This window comes from Chanos chanos, chromosome 10 (assembly GCF_902362185.1).
Source record: "Chanos chanos chromosome 10, fChaCha1.1, whole genome shotgun sequence".
Classification (NCBI taxonomy): domain Eukaryota; kingdom Metazoa; phylum Chordata; class Actinopteri; order Gonorynchiformes; family Chanidae; genus Chanos; species Chanos chanos.
In genome coordinates this window covers 30,795,183-30,817,762 of record NC_044504.1, presented here as the reverse complement: position 1 = coordinate 30,817,762, position 22,580 = coordinate 30,795,183, and the positions used below count along the sequence as shown (strand labels likewise).

Sequence of the window (22,580 nt, the reverse complement as noted above, 5' to 3'; positions counted from 1 at the left end):
CAATACAGTAGAGAATCTGAAGACCAGAATAATGTGCATTTAATGTTTTAAAGCATTTGAAAAAATTCTAATTAATAATTTTAAAACAACAACGACTTAGATATTGTTCATATGTTCTATGTGGCAAAGCAATTCACTGTAGCATTCTCTCTAAGGCTTTTACAGAACAAGACCTGAGTCAGTTCAGTGTCCTGTATAGTCTGTTTCAATGTAAGGAATACACAGGAATATCTGCTAAGAAAAGTGAATGTATTCTGAATCTGCTTTACATTCTCTTTCAGAAAAGGGAAAATTACTTTCTCTTGGTGAGAGGTAATGGAGTTGTTGTTATTCCAATTGCCTACACGAGATACTGAAATGTTTCATTCTTCTGTCCTGAGTTTCTTTCTTAATGCCTAATGTTGTCATTAAAACAGCACGAACAGTACCCTGCATATCCATTTGCAGTGAGCACCACAAAGATGTGAATGAGAGAAGGGGCTAAAAGAGGTGTTGGCAATACAATGCCAAGAGCATGGGTTTTTTTTTTCCTTTAACGTCTTGAATTATTGATTAGAAGTCCTGCCTCAGAGCTAAGTCAAAGTGAATCTAACATGTAAATGTCAGTGTGTGCCTTAAACATTGTAAATGATCCGTTTACGCTACAAAACAGTAAACAAAGGTGGCTGCGGACAAAACGTAGTTGATCCACCGAAGAAAAATGATTTCACAAAGAACACAGTCATAAGTGCTGAAATACCAGCACATATGATGCACATGAAACATTGTGTAACTTTTCGCTTTTTTTTTTTTTTTTCGATTAGACATTGCCTGTGCTTGATGAATACTTTATGTTGGACTGAATTTTTGTGCAGTGCAGATATGTTTGCATATTTGTAAAACTGCCATCTGGGATTTTTGCTTTTGCATTTATTACTGCCGCATGGAATTCCCTGAGAAACCGAGTACAAAGTAATTCCCTCGAACTTGGAGAGATAAAAAAAAAAACCATTGAAGACTGTCTATAAGTGGTATATACTCCCTCCCAGCGGGGTATTTCTTTTCTCTCTTGATTTAGTAAACTCCCCTAACTGAGCATTCTCCCCCACTGAGATTTAAGTGCTCCTAATCAAAGAACCGTTCAACCTATATGCTTCCAGCCCGGTTGTCCTAGTCATTGCCCACAGCATTTCTGATGTCTGAATGAGAACTACAAATATAGGGGAAGGGGTTTATATTTCCAGCCACCAGAGCCACCATAACTCAAATCCCGTCTTTGGTATCTGTCACTGTCAACTGTGCATTATCCTTCAGCTAATTCATTCATTTTATTCAAGTCATATTTTTGATGTTGAAATACATTTTCTTTCAGGCCTCAATAGTTCTAGATTGTCATGCCTATAGGCCTGAAATTCCTATATGTTGTGGTTATTAGTGTTAGGTTGAGCGGATAGGGTTGCAGTTAGACTTGGCATAGTCCGGGTTGATTAAATTTCAGATTCCACATTTTATCAAAACATTTGACTTCTTAAATGACTCTCCGGCAGTTTTTCCAAGGTCGTTCGTGAGTGTGATTGACTGTCCCCCTATGGTGCTGCAGGATGGCAGAAGCAGTGAGAAAAGCCTACTTAACACACAGCTCTTTATCCTCCAGTCATAAAAAAAACTCTACACATAAAGTTTTGCAGCTTAGCTCTGGAAATTAAATCATTAGGTAGCAGGGGACCAAAGGACATGCCAAATAGAGTGAGGACATCATGACCTTACAGATTCAGGTACTTGTTATTCCACCGTAAAATCTCTGAGAATATTTGTCACATTAGAGTTATGCTCTCCTTTGTAATGTGTGAATCTGGAAGTATTTTTGACGTTTTGCTAGCATGTTAGTCATTACTTATAAATGTATGTGATTTTAGAGTTTCAAAGTACAGCGACAGTTTGAGCTAAAATGATACTTTTAGAAGTGTTCATATTTATTCTCTATGATACACGAAATGATGGCTTTATAAGAAGCATCTCTCATACATTTCTCAAATATGCGCTATCTATTTTTGAAGCATAGATTATAATTCTTTACAGGCCCTCACTTGCTCAAACAAACAGTGATTGTTACAGACTGTTTTCACATACAGTTAAAATTAAACTTTTAAACTGATTTGCATTCGGTGTGTTTCAGTTTCACCCACACAGTAGAACATTTACAAGCTTGCTTCACAGAATGTCCTCATTATCAGTCTCTTACTTTAATGGCTAGTTAGATTAATAACAGGATATGCAGTAATCTGTTTATGGCCATATGTAAGTAGTCTCTTGGGCCCTTCACTGACCCCAGGCTTACGCATTACACAGTCTCATGGCCATAGAAGAGTGTGTGCAATCAACTCAAGTATTTATCTTCCAGCAAGGCAAAGCATTCAACCCGCTATGAGTCTTGTTGACCTTGATTAAAACTGCTTTCGCATCATTTACCACAACAAATGACAGGGATTCAGTCTTCAGGTCTTGATATTTTTTTTCTTTTTTTCTTGGAATGGGCCAGTAATGAATTACAAAGGCAAACAGAGAATTTGTGAATTTGTGTACAGCATCATTGTCCAAATTGGCTTCTGTCTGTCTTTGAAATCCTGACAATCTGATTCAACTGCACTTAACAGTGCTCCTGCTGTTTTATCTCATTGTTTGTGAGGAGACATAGAGTTTAAGAAGGACACCCCTCCCCCTCCCCAACATGCAACATGTCATCTACAGATCGGCTCACCTAAACAGAGCTCAGTAGCTTTAGTTTTAATGGTGCATACTAGTGCAACTTACCCTTACAAATCCATACTTGGTCTGCAAGAGTATTGTTTTTGAGGACACACCTCAGTTTTTTTTTTCTACTACAACAAGAGCATTTTATTTTCTGTGTCAGTTTTTTTGGAACACCAGAGAAATGAGAACTATTTCATCGCAGCAGTCACTTGATCCTGCAGATTCTCCCTATATAATATCAGGAGAATCCGCCCATTCCTCACACAACAGGCGACCCAGCTCCCGCCTGGACTACTGCAACGTCCTACTGGCTGGCTTACCGACCTGCGCCATCAGGCCACTCCAGCTCGTGCAGAACGCCGCTGCACGCCTGGTCTTCAACCTCCCTAAGCACTCTCATGTCACTCCACTGCTTACTGCGCTCCACTGGCTTCCGGTAGCTGCCCGCATCCAATTCAAGACACTGGTACTGGCCTACCAGGCAACAAGAGGCTCTGCCCCATCATACCTTCAGTCTCTTATAACGCCTTACACCCCAACTTGGACCCTCCGCTCCACGTCCTCCAGACAACTGACAGTCCCCTCACTCCGGGAACCCGGCAGCCGCTCCTCCCGACTACGCGTCTTCTTCGCCATTGCCCCTCGGTGGTGGAACGACCTCCCTCATACAGTTAGGACTGCGGAATCCCTCACCATCTTCCGCAAGAAACTGAAAACCCACCTCTTCAGAACCCACCTATCCCCCTAAGCCAAACACCCCTTCCTTAAAAAAAAAAAAAGAAAAAAACCTTGTCTTGTATCTATGTATGTCTAAGAATTCCAGGGTGCAATACGAAGGAGTAAATTGACGCTCAGTCTTTTTAGCAATGTATGCTCATGAGGTATTAAGAATCTGACTGATGCACTGATTGTGTCTGCTAAATGCTAAATTGTAAATTGTAAATTGTATTTCACTTTTGCTTTGTTAAAGGAAAGGTAATTTTGAACAGATTAAAACATGTCACTCATTTGACAAATACAGACATACATAGAAAGTATATGTTACTTTCCACTGGGTTGCTATCTGAGTAATATAATATTCTGCCTGGGACAAAGAGAATGTTTATCTTTCCTTCTTACTCCCTGGGTATTAGAGTGATGGCAGCTCCTTCCACGACATTCATCGAGCCTTGAGGCTAATCAGTATGCACCCCCCCCCCCCCGCCCCCCCCACACCTCCATATTTATGAATCCACTAAAGTGTTTATCACATATTTACATTCACTGTGCTTTTTCAGTAACGCAAAAGTGAATTGGGTTCACCAGGGAGGCTAAAATTAAATGTCAAATTAGTATTTCCGTTTGAGTTTAATTTGTTACTTTTTTTTATAATCAGGAAATTAATTTAATGTCCTCCTTGGATCCAAGATAATAGCAATTTCAAATGATCTTAGCTGTCTCTAAAAAAAATGTTTTTAAGCATCATGATACTAACATGAACCATTACTAATCTCACTGTCCTTCGTTTTCTCTTTTTCTCCCCGTCCTTCTCTTTTTCTCTTTTTTTCCTTCTCTTTTTTTGCCCTTCACACTTGGTATTACCCTTTAGTCTCCAGTCTTGCTTGACTGTCACCTATTGCCAAACCAATCCCTTTAAAATTCCCTGTGTAAATACGTTGTTTTGCACAGGGACTCACAGTCCAGCTATTACTGAAGAGGTGTGACCTCAGATAATACAGACTGCAGAGCAATAAGATTTTATAGATGCATTTTCATTCCTAGTGGTACTTATTGAGCTAGTTAGCAGCTCTCCCAGATGGCTGGGGATATGTTCTTTATCCTCAAATGTGACTCAAATACCAAGAAATGGAATATCTATAAACACGGGCAGAAAAATGTAGGACATTAGTTCAGGTTATTTGAGAGATTACAAGAACTGTTGAAATAGAATATTGCTGTTATGGGTCTTCCTAGTAAGTCTGCTAACTGATTTCTTGTCTTTTAAAAGTTCAGTTTGCTTAAGGCACAGATAGGAGGATTTAAAGATTAATGGGAAGGAGACAGAAAACTGCTTAAAATAAGATTTGTTTAACTCTCTAATATTACTGTTCAAAAATACAAACTGAGGCAATGTGTATCATATCTTGTAACTTTGCGTTAATGTATTGTTTTATTGGAGTTCTGCTTTGTTCTTTGTTCTTTGTTTTTTCTAAATGGAGTATCATGAAAGAGCACAGTACCACTGCCGTGATAATGTAATAAAATCTGGTATATACTAGTCTGCTACACCAAAACTGTCCCTATAGTAACAAGAGAAGTTCCTGAATGAAGCACTAAATCATTTCTTTAGCTCTTTTGGGTTGGTCTCATCCACGTGCAGTCTCAAAGTTTACCTCGCAAAGTAACATTAACATAACCCATATTAAACATAGTAGCTCAAGTCAATAGCCATGCCAAACAATCTAACTAACAATTTATTTTTGTGTTGTTTCTTAAATTTGCTCTGCTACACACTTATTTTTATAGTATGAAGTTATTGTTTGTTTGTCAATTTTTTATTTGTGATTTTGTGTGGTTTTGTCCCTTATTACCAAAGACAGGAAGGCAAAGGAAAATGACGTTCATTCTACTTAAAATAACGGAAAATAAAGCAGGCTGATTATTTATTTAGCATAAACTTTGTATTTGATGCCTGTACTTGATATTCCCTTTTTGTTTCCTTTTTTTGGGAGCTGGGAGAAATATCAGTGTAAATTACTGCAAAATAGGTATTGCATGACATTTCAGGGAAAGGTCTGTGAAATTATTAAAATGATTTTAGCAAAAACTTATCTTCCAACCCCATGAACTTAATTGCTATTTGACATTCAGGGTAGTCAGCAGGTGCTTGAGTTTCAGAATCCACTTATTCCTTCCTCATGTCGAGGTCCAACTGAACTTTCTGAGACAGCTCTCCTCCAGGTTCGTTGTATCCTGTGCTTGTAGAACAAATCTCTGTAGTGATACAAACTACCTTAATAAGCTGCACTGCTCATGGGTTTCTATGAGCTTTCACTGGCTTAATCATTGCAAGACATAAATATTTAAGACAACAAAACACACTGAATCTGAATCGTAAAATATGTGCATTTTTTGAGGTGATCAACAAGTGTGTAGAATACAGATTTCAGTGCAAGCATGGCACATCGTGATTCTTACAAATTTATGAAATCATATGAATTTTGGTTTACTTATTTCTTACTGATTAAAATACATTATCAGAAACAAACAAAGGATTATTCGCAAATTGTTGGCCTATAAGAAGCCCAGACCATGGATATGAGCAGACATTAATATTATTAATTATGATACTTTACAGCGCGATTCATAGAACATTGAATCAAGTACAAACACCTTTAATAAAATACTGATTAACTTTATCAGCACTTTGATTTGCTATTGTGATTAAAGCATAACTAAACTAAAATAAAGTGTAACTACAAATAAGTATGAGTAAATGACTGACTAAGTGATTATCACAGTTTTGGTATTCTGACAGAATAGGTCAAATATTTCATTTGAAGCAATAACCACATTTTATTATTCAAAGCTTTTGCTCCTGTGATTTTGTGGTCTCAGTTCTCATTTGAAAGCTGTTTTCCTCCTTTTTCTTGAGCAAACACAAGATTATGTTTACACGTTAACGTCTCATTTTATAATTTAAGATTTTTTTTAACATTTCCTTCTTCACCAAAAGGCTACAAACACATGTATTTATCTTTAATTTTTAGGGCGGCTGGCAGAATTCCAACTGACTGTTTAACTGTTTCATGTCATTTTGGGAACTTAGTGAACACTATAACTAACCACATAAACATTAAATCAAGGCTGACTGGGCAACTATTGGTAAACTTTTGGTGGACTGCATCTTGCTTGGTCAATTAAACTTTATTGAACTATCCAAGATACTGTGATGCCAACAGATTACCCTACTCTCATAAACATGATTTTTTTTTAGGTTTTTGTGATGAGTAGTTGTCTCAACATGACAATGTCACATTGTCCTTGAATCCTGAAAATTCTTAAAAAGAGTGGCTAGGTCTGCAGAGAGGCATAATCACACCCTTCCATCAGGATTCTTTTAAATCCATCTTGCATTGTGGAAATGTGGCGACAGAGCTATCATTTGAAGGTGCTCAGTCACAAGAAGGTTGTGAACTGAACTCTGATCCCAATACAAAACCTTTTGAAATACATAGGACCCAAAGGGAAAATGAGAGCCAAAACAGGAAAATAATCACTGTCTGCTCAAGGATGGATGTGAAATAGGAAAGAAAATCCAATTTTACCCCATTTCTTCTCTAAGGTTACTGCTCCACAAATAAATCATTTGTCAAACTTTGAAAGCAACTAGAAGCCTTGGAGCTCATTTGAAATGCAATTATATTAGTCTTTTCACCAACACCACACACTGTTTTGGCTGTAAGGCTTGAAAGTAGGCACCATACAAAAAGCCAGATGCGTTCCTGTTTTTTTGTTGTTGTTGTTGTTCTTGTTGTAACTGTTGTTGTTGATGCTCTCACTCTCTATATGTTTCCAGAGAAACAGTTCACTCCTCTGCATTGTGCTGAGGCTGCATCTGGGGAAAGTGAGAGCGCTATTAATGTGTTACATAAAGTCTGAGTTTTTCAGTATGTACAAAGTGCTGTGCATTTTTCTAGACAGACCAGAGACACACAAGGGTTAAAGTGGCCACAAATGTCCCATGATAGTTATTATTTTTTCATCCAATTCACAAATCAGAACTAAAACACATGGCCTAGACAAGCTCTTCAAATTTGGAAAAAAAAAAAAGTAACTAAATGAATAGCCAAAAGGTCACTGAGTTGTAAATCTATTTGTGTTCAACACAAACAGACTTAGGAAATGCAAGAGACAAACACAAACTATTTCATTTTAGCAGTTATTTTAAGTATCAAAGGATGTATCAGTCAACAGTCATTGTGGGCTCCAGAATCGCACCCTATTGTACATAGAAATCAATCCTTGCAAAACAGTTGATTTAACATATTAATTTTCTGTGACAATGAGAGAGTGTGTATTCATTTTCCGACCATTTCATTTATTTCAGCTGAGCACAGTTAATGAGTGGAACCTGAATATCACAGCTTGCTGTTAAATGAGAAGCATAAATCTCCAGGAGTGCATGTGGGGAGGGGTACTGAGCATTACTAGGTTGTCACCCAAGTCTCTACCCACAATATTGATGTTCCTAATGAATATTTGGCTTCCTATTCACCAATGTTCATTTATATTATTTTTGTATTTCATACTACGAATAAAAACTAGCCAGCTGTGATATGAAGTCAATGCAAGGCCTATTTTTGATGTCATCATTACTGTGACTTTATCAGGATAAAAGCAAATTGCCACCATAATTCTACTTCAAAACAACAGGAATAGGACAATATTTCATTGGATTTTAAAATACCAGTGAAACTGGGGAGTGTGTGTGTGTGTGTGTGGGGGGGGGGGGGGGGCACATAAAGTTTACAGGATTACTGCGATATAACAGGTTGATTTTTTTGGTGCACAAGGTGATCAAAGTTTGGTTAAATTACTAAGAAAAGTCACTGCATAATATTAGATCACAGTCCCCTGTATTTTAAACAATTTAGGCATTTCATAGACACAGCAAGTACCACAAATGCAGACATATATTTCATTTTCTTTAATACATTGTAATGAATATGGATGATTAATGAAACATGGGCTGGCATTAACATTTGTATTTAAAACAAAAATGATGTTGTTTTAATTTAAACAGTTTTAATTCATTGTTGAATTTCTTTTGGATTAATAAAGCTTGCTGAGCAAAAAGCTCTCACCACTGTAATTTACAGCTGAAGACTGCTATGGCAGAGATATCTTCAGTGGGTTTCATGCTGTAACACTGAGGAATATGATGAAAAGCGTACTTTTTATCATCATGAGGCTTCCATTCTCAGTCTTACCAAGACTGATTCTCTTATTTGTTCTCTCTCTGCTGAACTATCACATACATCTTGACTCTGGTCTCTATTATCACTTTCGCTGAATCTGGTCACAGAGTGACTGCAAAGTCATCTTGCAAGTAGAACTAATTTAGGAGATATGATAATTACATCAAGATGAAGCACATTAGATACCTTCAAGGAATAGGAGATGATCTCTCTTTGTTAGTGGCAGATACCTGTGGGAGATCAGAAAATCAAGGAGCTTTGTACTGAGTAGGGAATCGTGCCTCCCACGGAACTGGCTTTGTTTCCTCATTAACAGGATTAGCATCATCCCTGAGGGGATTTTGTTCAGATAATGTCACCCCGATTGAGGACTTATTGTCTTAAAAACAATACCACCCAAAAAATATTGGCATATCATGCACTGCCTCATTGCCATCCAAGACTAAATTAATTGGGACGCCTGACAAACTATGATTCCATTAGTCTGTTTAGCTCAATGGGAAAAATGAACAATTATACCTTCAGTATTGGGTATTAAGAGCCACTAAGGGTGATTTTCCATGCTTTTCAGAGGATAGCTGTTGTACCTCATCCAGTTCCATGTACTCCTATGCTTCTCAAGGTCTGAGGCAACTTTGTCTTAGGTCTTCAGTTCTGAATTGAAGGTAATCTATGTAACACATAGATAATATGTAGTTTTATTTTCAGTCATCTATTTATTTACACCTGCTCTTCCTAAGAGCTGATCATTCATTGGCCCATAGTTATCTGTGTATATATAACCCTTTGGTTACATTTATGTCTTTGCAAAGCTTCTTCACTCCTGAGAGTACTGAGCCATGTCCTTGTCATAAATCTATGATCTTTATTGTGTACTGACCCTGTTGCCTTTTGAAGTTTCTGAGTATGTTTCTCCTGCATTCATCCGTTTGCTGTGTACCAGACTGTGGCCTGTTTGTGTTTCCAATTATTGTATTGTCAAAACACACTAGAGACTCAGCACATACATACAACCTCACCGTGCTTGCATGACAATTACAGACCAAATGATGGCAGTGATCAAAAACACAAAAAAATCACTTAGGTGATCAATATATGTCTATGTCCTAGACAGACAGTTAATTCTCCACTTAGTAAATGTCAAACATAATATAGCATAAGAATGACAATCATAACATGTAATCAGGCATATCTTGACATCTGGTCTTCCTACTGATTGAAAATATTTTGATGTATTGGGTGATTTCCTGGATTGGTGGCCATGCAGTAAGCATAGCGAAAAAAGTAAGTACAATGACAAAACATCACTTACTCTTGTAGCTGCATATAAAATCCCTATTTTTGCTTGTGGTCCTTTGAACTAAGAGCTATTTGTAGGTCGATACTTGTAGGCTGGTGGCAGCCATGAAGATATACCAGAATAAAGACCGAAAGACAAAGGAGACTTGTCATTCACAGTGTGTAGTAATACTGGGACATTAAGCCAGTCTATTAAGTCAGCACATCCAATAATGAATTACCTTCTGCGTATAAAGAAAATCCTGTGCTATTCTCATTTTATCCCTCAAAAGGTGTGGTCCCTTTCTGGTGTGATTGCCTTGCTGGATTAGTGGAAAGACCGAACCTTGATATTATGATAAAATTTATCATCAGCACTAAAATTAATCCTCCTATATTGCTCTCCAGGAGTGCATTTTGTCTAGTGAACAATGCCTACCAACATCCAATGCATTCAAAGGCCTATCTAAGAAACTCTAATACAAAGTATAACTTTTATTCTAATAAGAGTCAAATTGCAAGAGGACAATATAAAAAAAACTATAATAGTACAATAGTTACAAATGAATTACTATTAGTGTTACATGCAGAGACGTGACTTGAAATGGAAATAAAATGCTTTTATTTAATATTTATTTGCTTTTTATATAAAAGTACTTACATTTAATACATTTCTTTAAAATACAAGCAGCCGAATGACATATAAATCAAATACAAAATTATAAAACCTAGTCTTTATCTCATCTGCATCCCTTTCTGAAAATAACAAACAAAGTTATTTCATTTGTAATACTGTAAAATTACAATGAAACACCAAAATTACGTTAGATCCTCTCTTACAGTCTGAAGGTCAAGAACAATTGTTGGCATAATGCTATGGTTGAAAAGATTTGCTGTACATCTTCCTTAATATATCACCTGCAATTCTTTTTCTTTTTTTATTTATTTTATTTTATTTATTTATTCATTTATTTTTTGAGCTGTCATCTAGCTAAACAGCCCAAATTCTTAGAAAAGTCCAAAAGATAACAGTTAAGCAAACAGCTTTATGATGTAATCACTGAACTGCAGTTTCACAAACCATAAAACTGATGTTAACCTCAAAGGGCTATAGCAGGCTTATTAGCAAATCACAGATGGTCGTTTTCCTTTTAAATATTAACGGTTGGCATTTGACTGTTTGAACATGGCATTTAGTTTGACAAAGATTTTGACAAAGATTTCCTGTTCATATCATTTTGCCCTGTGGTGCAACAAGACCACCTTAATAAAAAGTGATACCGATCTGACATGGAGAGTTAGTTATTCAATAAAGACATGAATGGTGTGTAGGTATACTGTAGCCCTCTGAGAAAATATAGACTTAAAACTAAAAAACAAAAGAATAACAGAATGGATACAACATTTCCCTAATAAATGAGTCTCACAAAATTTGAGACATTTTAAAGGTTGCACTGTTAATGAAAAATAACGACAGCATTGTGGCAAGATATTGGAGGGAACATAAAAAGTAGAAAACAGCAGCAAAATAAGCAAGAGGGTGACTGTACCACAAAGCCTTAACTACTGCAGTCATACTTAAAAGAATAATAACAATAATAATAATTATGTGGCGGAGAATTTGTTTAATTTTGCTGCTGTTGATTTCTAGATCAAAGGTAAGATTTGCAAAAACAGCAGCTTCATATCAACATCATATGCAATATATGATTTAAAGCAGAAAAAAAGAACATACAAATATTAAGTCCAAAGTTCAGCACAGATGAGAGGAGGTACAGCTGATGCCAAACCAGCAAAACCTAAATGAGTTCTCAGAACCTGATAGGAAATAGAAAAATCTTGTTTCCCCCTTTTTGCTTTATACATTTTGTACAATATCATAAAAAAAAGAGTACAAAGTGTAAAGTCAGGCTATGCGGCGGTTTCTCGAATCGTCCCCTCCAGTTTCTTTGGGAGTAGCTCTCTCCTTTCATCAATATTGATGACCGGTTTCCGACAGTTCTGACCGTCAAGGTATATCTTGGCGTACATTGGATTGGAGTAGTTCATGGGCTGTATTGAGAAATTATCATAATGGAATATCATGTGAGACAGACACCTCTAAAGCCATTGCAGATTTCAATGCACGTAAATTTGTATTTGATAAAAATGAACACAATACAAACTGCATAAAGATGACATAAAAACTTAAAAAAGAAACAAGCGATATTATGAATGAATTAAAGAAACCCATCAATAAATAATGAAATATTGGCCTAAAATTATTACCACTCGTGCGGTGCAAAGATCAAATATAACCACAGTATAGATATAGCCTATAATTTAAGTCATGCATATATCAGCTTTGGTTCTTCCTAATTACATGCAAACACATCCATGTTAGCCTGAGGCACATGCAACACAATTAACAGAAATGCTATTTTACTGAACTCTAGAACAAGGGTGCCCAGAGTTTGACCTTGAGTTTTCATGTAATGGTGTTTCTTTTGCCATTGTTTTATTAGCGCCATTACTGGCTATATACAAAACAGTACTGTGTAAACTGTTGTTTTAACTCTCAATCCATAAGGGGGTCACTAGCTTTATGTGTGCAGTTGAAGGTTCAGCTGCATTTGTAACTCAGTGGGCATAAAACTAACTCACTAGCCATGACATGTGACAAGCTGGCGTCAGCACCATTATACACACAGATGGTGTAATGAAATCTTTTTTGAAAAGCTAAGAAGCTGAGAATTGTACCTTAATTACAAGCCAAAAGGTTTGGGCAACCCTGTTCTAACACTTTAGATCTTGGGAATGATATGAACAGCGAGTGGGACAGAATACTTTAAGGATTTTCACCTGTCCTGGTATGACGTCTTTAGGGACAGAGTGAATGTTCAGTGAATGGGGATCACTGGATTTTACACACCATCCCTGCAACATATATATTTGCTTTCTGATTGGCTGTCTCAACATCCTTATTGATTTGCTCTTACTGGCATGCAAGCAAGTTTCATTTATCTGAAAGTTGTCATTAAACATAAACTGTGAAAGGAGGCCAAAGCTATTGTTTTCTTTCCTCTAATGAACTCTCAAAAGTTTGGGGAGAACTTAAGCCTAAAAAAAGAACACTGGAAAAGCCAGCATTGTTGTTCCAGTCAGTGTATTTGTAATAAAACAATCCAGGTGCAGGTGACAGCAGATGCCAGAGTTGGAAAAAAGTAATGGGGTTAAGCTCAAAGCTGTAACAAGCATGCTGTTTGGCAGATAACAAGATTAGAAAAGATTTTACAGAACATTTCATATGCCATGTGTCAGTATTACCCTGTAAGAAAAACAGCTGATAGACATGAAATAACAGCCTATAAAGATGCACTAGAAGTTGTCTTTGGCTATGATTACCACCTAGCTGTGAATGATGAAACTCAATCTATATTCTAAGTACCTGACCTTATTTTCAACCCCAGATGCTAGTTGACAAACCTTATGTGGGTCTAGAGTGAAGTTTGGTTTCAGAAGGCTGCCAGCATCTGCATGGTTGTCGTGGTCCACCTCATACATGTTGTAGGAAGGATTGCCTATCTCCACATTGATGCCTCCATTTGCTATGGGTTGGCGCTGTGCTCTCTTGCCCCTGGCAAAGCACATGTTCAAATATTTTAACATTCATGTGAGCTATGAAAGCCTGGAAACCTACATAGTCTACTTATATTCTATTTTATATCGTGTTTCTGAATATAATTCTGTGATTGTGTTCTGTCTGGTTCCATTCAAAATGCTTTTTTTTTTTTTTTAATTCTAAGAATCTTCAGAGACTATTTTATGTTGGAGTCAAGTTATGCTAATGTACTTTTCATCTGCACCAACTGTCTTCATGATACCTTTGTCGCCTTCTGCAGATGAAGACCCCAGCCACCACCGTTGTTATCAAAATCACCAGCAGGACAAGCGGCACAATGATCGCTATGCTTCCTGTGGCACAAAGAACGAAGGAAAAAAAAGCATAGCATAAAGCATCAAATGTGAATGTCCATGGATTTTTTCAGTTGATAAATATCTAATGCATACCAAGGCAGAGTATCTGCACAGGCACTACTTTCACTCCTAGTCCAAGTGAAAAAGAGGGTTACAGGGAAGAGGTCTCCATAAATGTCATTATATTTTTGTAACATTTTTCAGTATGAACTTTTGAACTTTCATTAAAGATTAAACTCTGTTAAGGAGGTCTACAGAATGGTAGTTTCTCCCAGATGAATTGTGTGACAACCTCCCAGCACTAACCTCCAGCTGTGTTGTCGGAGCGACTACTTTTCGGAGCTGGCCTCTCACACTGTGTTCCTGACCAGTTGGCAGAGCACCTGATTGAGAGGAATCAAAGAAGTGTTTAGAGTCAGTGGATGCCAAGAACTCTGATGAGCTCAGTCTGGTATTGCCTTTGTCAGACCTTAAAAACTTCAACTCTAGGATTTCACAAAAGTACAGAAGAAAATCAGTTTAAAGAATGAATTAGCACATTCAATGCTGGCAATGGTGCAGACAGGAAACGATGAGTCATCTGATTTTTTTTTGTGGAAGAGGTCTAATGGGAGTCATGTATGAGATTAGAGAGGGGAAGTGAATCAAATGCTGCATGACTGGAGTTTATTTATCTGGGGATGACAGCAAGGGAGACTGGTATGTTTATAAATAACTGAAAAATTCAGCAACTCCTTAAATTGATTATCAACTGTCAACTGAAATAGAATATATTGTAGGATACAGTGAAAAACTGGACATAAGACATACTACTACAATCTCTGAAAGAGCATCTGAAGAATGCACTCAAAATTTGACTTATGTGAACATCTTCACACAACACATTACAAAATATGGTCTGTCTATACTTCAGAACTGAAGTAATGCTTCACTATTCATACCACCTAAAAGCATCAGATCAAGGTTTAAATGATTTATTTTGAAATATGTGGAATTGTGAGATCAAATCAGGCAAACATGCATGTATCCATAACACCACACTTAAGCCACATATCCACTGCCCTGCATGGATGTATGAAACAGTTGTATGAGGTATGTACAATATGCTCTTCAGCATGGCATGCTGCACAATTACAGGGCAGAGAGGGACCCACTCATATGAGAGGAGGAGGAGGAGAAGGAGGAGGAAGAGTAAGGGTAAGAGAGAGAGAGAGAGAGAGAGAGAGAGAGAGAGGGAGAGAGAGAGTCACTGATGCCCACAGTGCAGTAAGCTGGCTGGGATGTTGTAGGGGATGGAGATGCATTCTATGGGAGGGAGGGGTGGGGGGGGTGGGGGGGGTTGGTTGGGGACCTACTTGCAGCGGGGTTTGTTAAAAGTTGTTATTGTGCATATCCCTTCATTCTGACAGTAGTAATCGCACGGATTGGCCAGCTCATCACAGCGCTGGTTCTTGAACCCAGCTGTACAGCTGCAAGAAATTGTAGTGGAATCAGGACAATAATAATTGTGTGAATAAAAATCTGAGGTCTGACAACACTCCATGTACTAATAAAAACCATGTGTGAATACTGCTTGCTTCATTAGTGTCACAACGGGCTGGAAATAAGATCAGACAGTTTGATTTCTTATCCCACTGTGTCTGCAATAGCGCTTTATTTGAAAAGAATTTCCTTTTGTCATTGTGGTGGAGTATTCCAATGGTTACAGTAAGATTAAAGTTATGAAATAGCACAATAGCACCTTGCTAGGCAACTATTAATTGCAGTTTAAATAGCTAAAAGAAATGAAATAAACTTGCATCATACAAAAAAAAAAAAATTAAAAAAAAATAAACATCGAAATGGAATATAATGGAAGTTTTTTTGGAATTATATGGTGTATCTGATATTTCCTATGAATAGCATGATGAAAATGTGTTATAAGCATATTTGCAGCTAATAATGATGCAAGAAAAAGACACTATTGATAACTTTTTGCTATTATTAATTTCACTGTTATGTCCATGAAATGTTCATCAGTAACTTGGAAACCAGAGGGCAAGAACTTTGGCAACAGGTTAATGATGAACATAAGTAAATAATGGTTTAAGAGCAGTTATTATTATTATTGTCTATGCCATATTTTACAAATCTTTATGCATGGTTAACAAAGAGCAATTAATGTGTTTTCAGTTTGCTGTGAAGTAGGTATTCATAGGATGTTTAATCAAATAGACTTGCGCAATAAAATTATGAAGCATGTTGAGCCATGTAAATAACAGCTATTTGGTAACGCTTCCATTTAGTACCAAGAGCAAAAGGGATTGGAATACAATTATGTGACACCAGTAAGCCTTCATAATGCATAACACATCTTAATATACGAACCGGGACTTCTTAAGAAGTAATTTTGTCCCATAACTATATACATAAAACATGTACAGAACCTGTACATGATGTGTTGATGCACTGAGTATTGCAATGTGTAGGTTTCTATTATAGTGCCTTAGGTAAATAGCTTAGTAATGAAACAGCATGGCTAAATATGAACTCCTATGTCAAATGCTTCAATGTCTCATCCATGCATTGTAAGTTATTATGAAGATTTATGTCATCTCAAGGCATTTATAAAACAATTTATCTGTATATATCTATATATAAAATATTCATAGGAAGTGTTACCAAAGTTTCTGATTCTCTGTCAGCTTTTATATACATTTTAGCAAATTAATATAAATAATTATATCAGCGATAAGAATAGTTTCCATAGAAATAGATATTTTCTTATTTGGTTTTATCCATGGATCAGAGAAACCTCACATGGCATGTTGTGAAAGTACTGACTTTCATCTTAGAGTAAAACAAATAAAGCTTGAATGGAGTACAGAGCAGCAGGAGCATGAGATCATGACCACTCAGTTGTTAGCAGGAATTGGTGGATTGGATCAACTAATAAAATCATTATACTATTTGAAATGCTTCATGATATTCCGAACTGCACAAAATAGCAGGCGTATCACAATTTAGCATGATTAAAACAGTTCCAAAAAGTAAAAGGAGAAGAACTTGAATATGTAACTTGGATGACAAATTTTTTATAGTCTAGTTTTTTAGTTACTGTTATGGTTTTGTGATTCAGCTTAATAATGGGATATTTTTGCTGCCAAGCACAACAGATGACTCAAGGCTTTGATGAGACGTTCATTTCCAGCAGCATCACTTAAGGTCAACCATTATGATTTTCCGACGCAGAAAAATCCATCATCTCATTCATTTTCCCTGTGCCTCAGAACCAGTGAATAAACCACATTATCAGGACTGGTTAACCTCACCCAAAACCAGATGAGATCATTTGCATAGAAATCGATTCCATCCTCTTAACTGTACCAGTCACTGTAACAAATGTCGTCTCAAATACAAAAGATATGCGAAGTAATAACAGAAAAAAAGGGCAAGATTTTTTCATTGTGACTGTCAATATTCTTTTTTGTAGCTACTGGCTTTACCAGTGTGAACTCAGACTAAATGTATCTGACTGTAATTTAATCCTTGCTAACCATCAGTCCAGGGGAAGATTTGCCTGCCTCCTTCGACACCTGATACCAGTCTCTCATAATTCACAGTATACAGCAAAACAGTACGGTACAACTGCAGGCATGTTTGCATAAAAGCTACTTTATGTGTAAAGGGGTAATTATGCATCACATGGAAATATATGGAGACAATCCTCCGACAGATCAAATGATAATCCGCTGAAGAAAAAATGAGCACATGAAAGAAATAAAAATGATGGACTTTCTAACCCATATTAAAGGACATTAACCCAAACAGGGAACTAATATGTGCCTAATAATTGTCACGTTGAATGAAATTGACTGTCCCTTAACATCTCATTACTGAGGCAGATACAATTATATTTATGACCAGAGAGTGCTGCAGGGGAAATTGTATCTCCAAGAAGCAGCAATCTGGCAAATACAGGCAAACAGGTCTCTAAATTTTGTAATGGACTAGCAAGTATAGGTAAACAGGTCCAAATATCCCATAATCGACAGGCAAATACAGGAAAACAGACGCAGCTTGGTGCAGCAATGTACTGCCATCCCTGCTAAGACAATTTGGTCACCATTCATGAGAACTGTATTGCTCTGTGCTCTGGTGCCTCTGTAATCTTTCAAAATGAACAGTGCACTTTACCAAAGCTTGAGTTCCAGAGGGCTTTAATTGCAGGGAACTGTACTGACACAAAGAAAAGATCCATCTTGTTATTACTCACTGGCAGAAAGGCAGGTTCGTATCTGGGTCCAGATGACAGGTGCCACCATTATAACAGTAACCATCACAGAGCTGACAGCTGGGTGCTATGCGACCACTTGTGCAGCTGCATAAAAAACAAACATACAAAAGAAAAAAAAAAAGAAAAAAGAAAAAAACACCACAAAAAAACAACAACATAATAGTGTTAGAATGTATAGAATCATTATTGTGTATCACAGTAACTTAATTAGTAAACAACATTTCTCTTTATATGTTCACTTCTCACTGTTTGTGTGAATAAATAAAGTCATACTGCAAGTCCTTACTTGCAGGCGACATCTCCAGTGTTAGTATCAACTATGCATGGAGCTCCATGGCAACGCAGGCACTTATCCACATCACACTTGTTTCCTTCATATCTTGCTGGACACACACATTCTACGTGGCCAGTGCTGGACAGCGTACATGCCTTGGAGTTCACACAGTAGTGGTGACAGATGTCTATCAAGTCAAAAAAAAAAAAAAAAAGATACATTATTATATATCAGGAATCCTGGGGGCCTGCTCCCTCCATACTATCTGCAAGTTTAACTGGAATTTATAGAGCTTTAATGAGACTTAATTAACCACATCAAATGTGTGCTGCTACAGAGATGAAAACATATCAGCCCTTGGGTAGGAGCCAGTAGAAATGCTTCAACAGTGCCCAGACAAAATTGTTTTCCAACAAATTATAATAACAAAGACTCAACACAGAGGAAAAATATTATCAGCAGAGAACAGAAACACCTCAAGGTTGTTATGGTGGCATTTAAACCCTATTCAGGCAAAAATAATTCAGAGTATTTTATGCTAATAAGCTCTTTTTGATAAAATATACGGATGTGTCGTTTTGCTGCTGATGACATCTCTGAAGCCTTAGATGGAAAATGTGTGACCCACAAAGGGGTTTTGGTATTTATGTAGAAGGCTAGGTGTGAATGTGTGAATGTGTGCACGCGCGCGCACACTCACACACACACACACACACGTGCACATGCATATACTTGTGCAAACAAATGTGGACACATATCACAAAGCATTCAAGGGGTATTATCTTTGCTCAGGTGATTGCATCTCGCTAGCATGTGGATCAGTTATGTATAATTAGGTGATAATATTCATTAAAAAAATAACTTAAGGCTAAAAAAAATATACAAAAAGTATGACATAACCAGATGTTAGCTGTAGCATTAGCTGAATATCTGCACTAGCTTTACATAGCGTCACCCAGACTCACGGTGGAGACAGCGATCTCCAGTATACTCTGCCAAACACCGGCATATGGGCTGGTTCCCCGGGCTAACATCACATGTGCCTCCATTCAGGCAATAACCGTCACACACCCTCCTCTCACAGTTAGGACCCGTAAACCCCACGGCACAGCGACAGGTAGGCTTCCCTATGAGAGAGAGAGGGAGGGAGAGAGAAGAGTTAAGCCTCAAGCCAGGAGGCTAATGTCTGCAATCAGTTCTCTTTTGAGAATACTGCGTCTACAACAATTTTCAGGTAATTTTTTAATCAACATACTAAATTATAATTTAGAAAGACAACTTTGACTCTGTGAATAAAGACTTCAGTAAGGTTGTACATGTTACGCACCGATAAATTTTGTTGAAAATATTAGCAGGGATCTGTTTTGGGTTTTTTTTTTTGTTGTTGTTATTGGTGTTATTTCTTGAAAGTATAAATTGGATACACGTGCTATGAGCCTTTTAAAATCTACAGGGAATCAAACTGAACTGAACATGTTTACTGACTGCAATTACAGCCTTACTTACTCCACTTCATTTTGAAACATCCATGCATTCAGGCTCAGATATTGTAGTTTTATTTTTCAGCCTCCCAAATGACCATTTGTCACATTTAATTTACCTATATTTAAAATCTTCAGTCACCATATTACAAGCTGTTGCTTGAGTGAGACACAACAAAACACACTACACTCTCAAAATTACTGCGTGACTGCTTTCTTTCATATCTTCATGCATGAGAGGACCTTTCATAATTACGGTAGCAAGGGTTACTCAACATCTTATTTTAAGGCTATTATACTGTTATGATTTCACTGTATAGACATACGTATAAACAGATGTGCGAAGCGTTTCCTAGCGACGGCAAACCACCGTGCATTTCAAAAACATGAATGCGGCGTTCGCTTACCCAGAGGGGAGCCTATGCACGTGCCTCCGTTTAAGCAGTAGTCTGCACAGTGATTGACTTCGCAGCGTTCTCCAGAGAAATCCGGCCAACAGTAGCAACGCCAATCCCCTTTCTCATTGGCCATGCATCTGCCACCGTTCTCACAGGCGGGTCGACAGAGCTCTCCTTGAAAACAATAAAGCACAATTCACTCAGCTGTGAGTCACAGTGCCTCACGTCTTACATTTAGATTCTATCTCAGTCTTTTTTTTTTTATTTTCTTGGCCCCTATCTGTGTGCACTAAATCTCAGAGGAGCATTTTAGTGGCGAAAGCAAATGCTAATTTTCTGACATGTGAGACAAAGCTTTCCCTCAGCCATCATCTCTAAGAATTCAAATTGATGAGTATATGTCTATTTTTCTGGCACTCAGGAAATTCAGTGCCATTTGAAATGTACCTGCTGTTAAGTTCTCAGTTTTAAAGGGACAGCAGACTCTTTATAGCACACAATAAGGTCTGGATGTTGTAGAAGCCTGGGAGACTTTTGTTTTTTTCCTCGTCAGACAGTGTGTGAGGTTAAGTGGCCCACCTGATACAATGGGGTCAACACAGGAGCTGTTGACAAGGGTCTTCCCCTCAGGACATGAGCAACTGGCCCCATTTGGATTGAGCAGGCACATGAAGTCACAGGTCATCTTCAGACATGGGTTGGCCACTGATGAAAAAGTAAAGAAGGTGTCATTTTGATCTTTTTGCTTAAGAAGACAGAGCACCATAGAAGTTATAAAATGCTGTGGATCAGGGCATAGCTTCGAATCAGCGGTATAAGACCAACCGTACCAAATGGTTTTGCATCAAATGTAAGTAATGTTTTTAAAACAAACTTTTGTTTACAGTGGAATACCGCAAAATACACAAAATGTTTTATTCACAGAGTGTTTACAGAGCTATACTGCTTCATAATATTCCCTCTGATCTCCTTCTCATGAGATGCTGCAGTCTCACAGGGAAAAAATGGCATGAGCACTGACCACTACCCACCATCCATACTGTGAAAATTCTTAAAGCATTCCATATGTTTAATTATCAAATATTCCAAATAAACATTCAGTAGGAGCATATTTTTAGCTCATTCCTATGCCTAGGACTCGGTATCAAAGCAACGTGCAAAAAGAAGAAAAAAAAAAAGAAAAGAAAAAAAAAAAAGAAAAGAAAAAGAAAAAGGATATAACGGGTGTTTTGCTGAAGACATCAAACCTCACGCTCTTGGCTTTTGCTGGCAGTGCACAAGTTCCTCCTCTAGACTAGATCTCTGACTTAATGAGTCAATGGGGACTGGTTCAGCTGCCCCTTTGCTGCAACACCCCAAAACCCAAGTGAAGAAAGATCTGTCTGAGGTTCTGAGGCTATTCACACCACAGAGATAACAAATAACAACTGAGATCCACTGCAATGGAGGAAGGAAAGAGAATACATTTTCTCAGTTATGTATGAGGTTTGTCTTGCATCTGAGGAAAAGTCAAGCCAAACTGTGCAAAGGAGCTAAGAAGTAAGAGGAGTACTTCTCCTGCAGTCCTTGTGTAAAAACCAAAGTAAGTAAGGATGGAGATTACAGTCAATATTAAGAAAACATACATCAATCCATCTAGAAGTCTGCTTAATAAACCTTAGTTTCCTTCCAGTTTATGCATCTCCATGAACACTTAAGGTCAACTCAGCATCAGTTGAGTTGCTCCACTTTATACACTGTTTCAACTTTCTGTAACAAGAAATTCCACCTCATAAATATACCAAACATACATTGAACTCAGTGGTGGACTAGAATCAATGATACACATTACCGTGACCTTCAGTATCTTTACAGTAGATTCTCTCACTGAGTGTTGGCATTTTGCCCAGAGTCAGAATGTAAAAGGAACGAAACCTTTGCATTTATTTAAAAAAATAAGAAAAACAAAAACTCCATGAAAGAAGCTCTTGAACTTAAAGAAAGTTCTGAACATAAAAATGTTGCCTCGTACCGTCTTGTTGCTTGTATCGATGGAAGATCATGACATTTGTGGTTTTCTCAACATCCAAATCCAGAAGCTCCATAGGTTGCTTGCCATATTTGTGAACCCTAAAAACCTCATTTTTGAGACTAACTCCATAGATGAGGTCTTCAAAAATATCTATTCTGTAAGGTTGTGAAACACCTAAGGGTAAACAGAAGAAATAAGATGTGGATATAATTTGT

General features: G+C 37.4%; 1 protein-coding gene across 1 annotated transcript in view; it reads right to left on the bottom strand.

Moving 5' to 3' along the window:
• Positions 1–11,879: 11,879 nt before the first annotated feature.
• The window catches only part of lrp1bb (low density lipoprotein receptor-related protein 1Bb), a 205,316-nt gene continuing 194,615 nt past the window's right edge, over positions 11,880–22,580 (bottom strand). The window contains exons 80-91 of the mRNA XM_030785828.1: positions 22,366–22,539; positions 20,934–21,059; positions 20,364–20,528; positions 19,441–19,602; positions 18,488–18,662; positions 18,181–18,285; positions 15,281–15,394; positions 14,232–14,308; positions 13,832–13,922; positions 13,434–13,584; positions 12,810–12,884; positions 11,880–12,020 (exon numbers count right to left, since the gene is read on the bottom strand). Coding sequence (XP_030641688.1) covers positions 11,880–12,020; positions 12,810–12,884; positions 13,434–13,584; positions 13,832–13,922; positions 14,232–14,308; positions 15,281–15,394; positions 18,181–18,285; positions 18,488–18,662; positions 19,441–19,602; positions 20,364–20,528; positions 20,934–21,059; positions 22,366–22,539 — 1,556 coding nt within the window. The remainder of the gene's footprint in view (positions 12,021–12,809; positions 12,885–13,433; positions 13,585–13,831; positions 13,923–14,231; positions 14,309–15,280; positions 15,395–18,180; positions 18,286–18,487; positions 18,663–19,440; positions 19,603–20,363; positions 20,529–20,933; positions 21,060–22,365; positions 22,540–22,580) is intronic.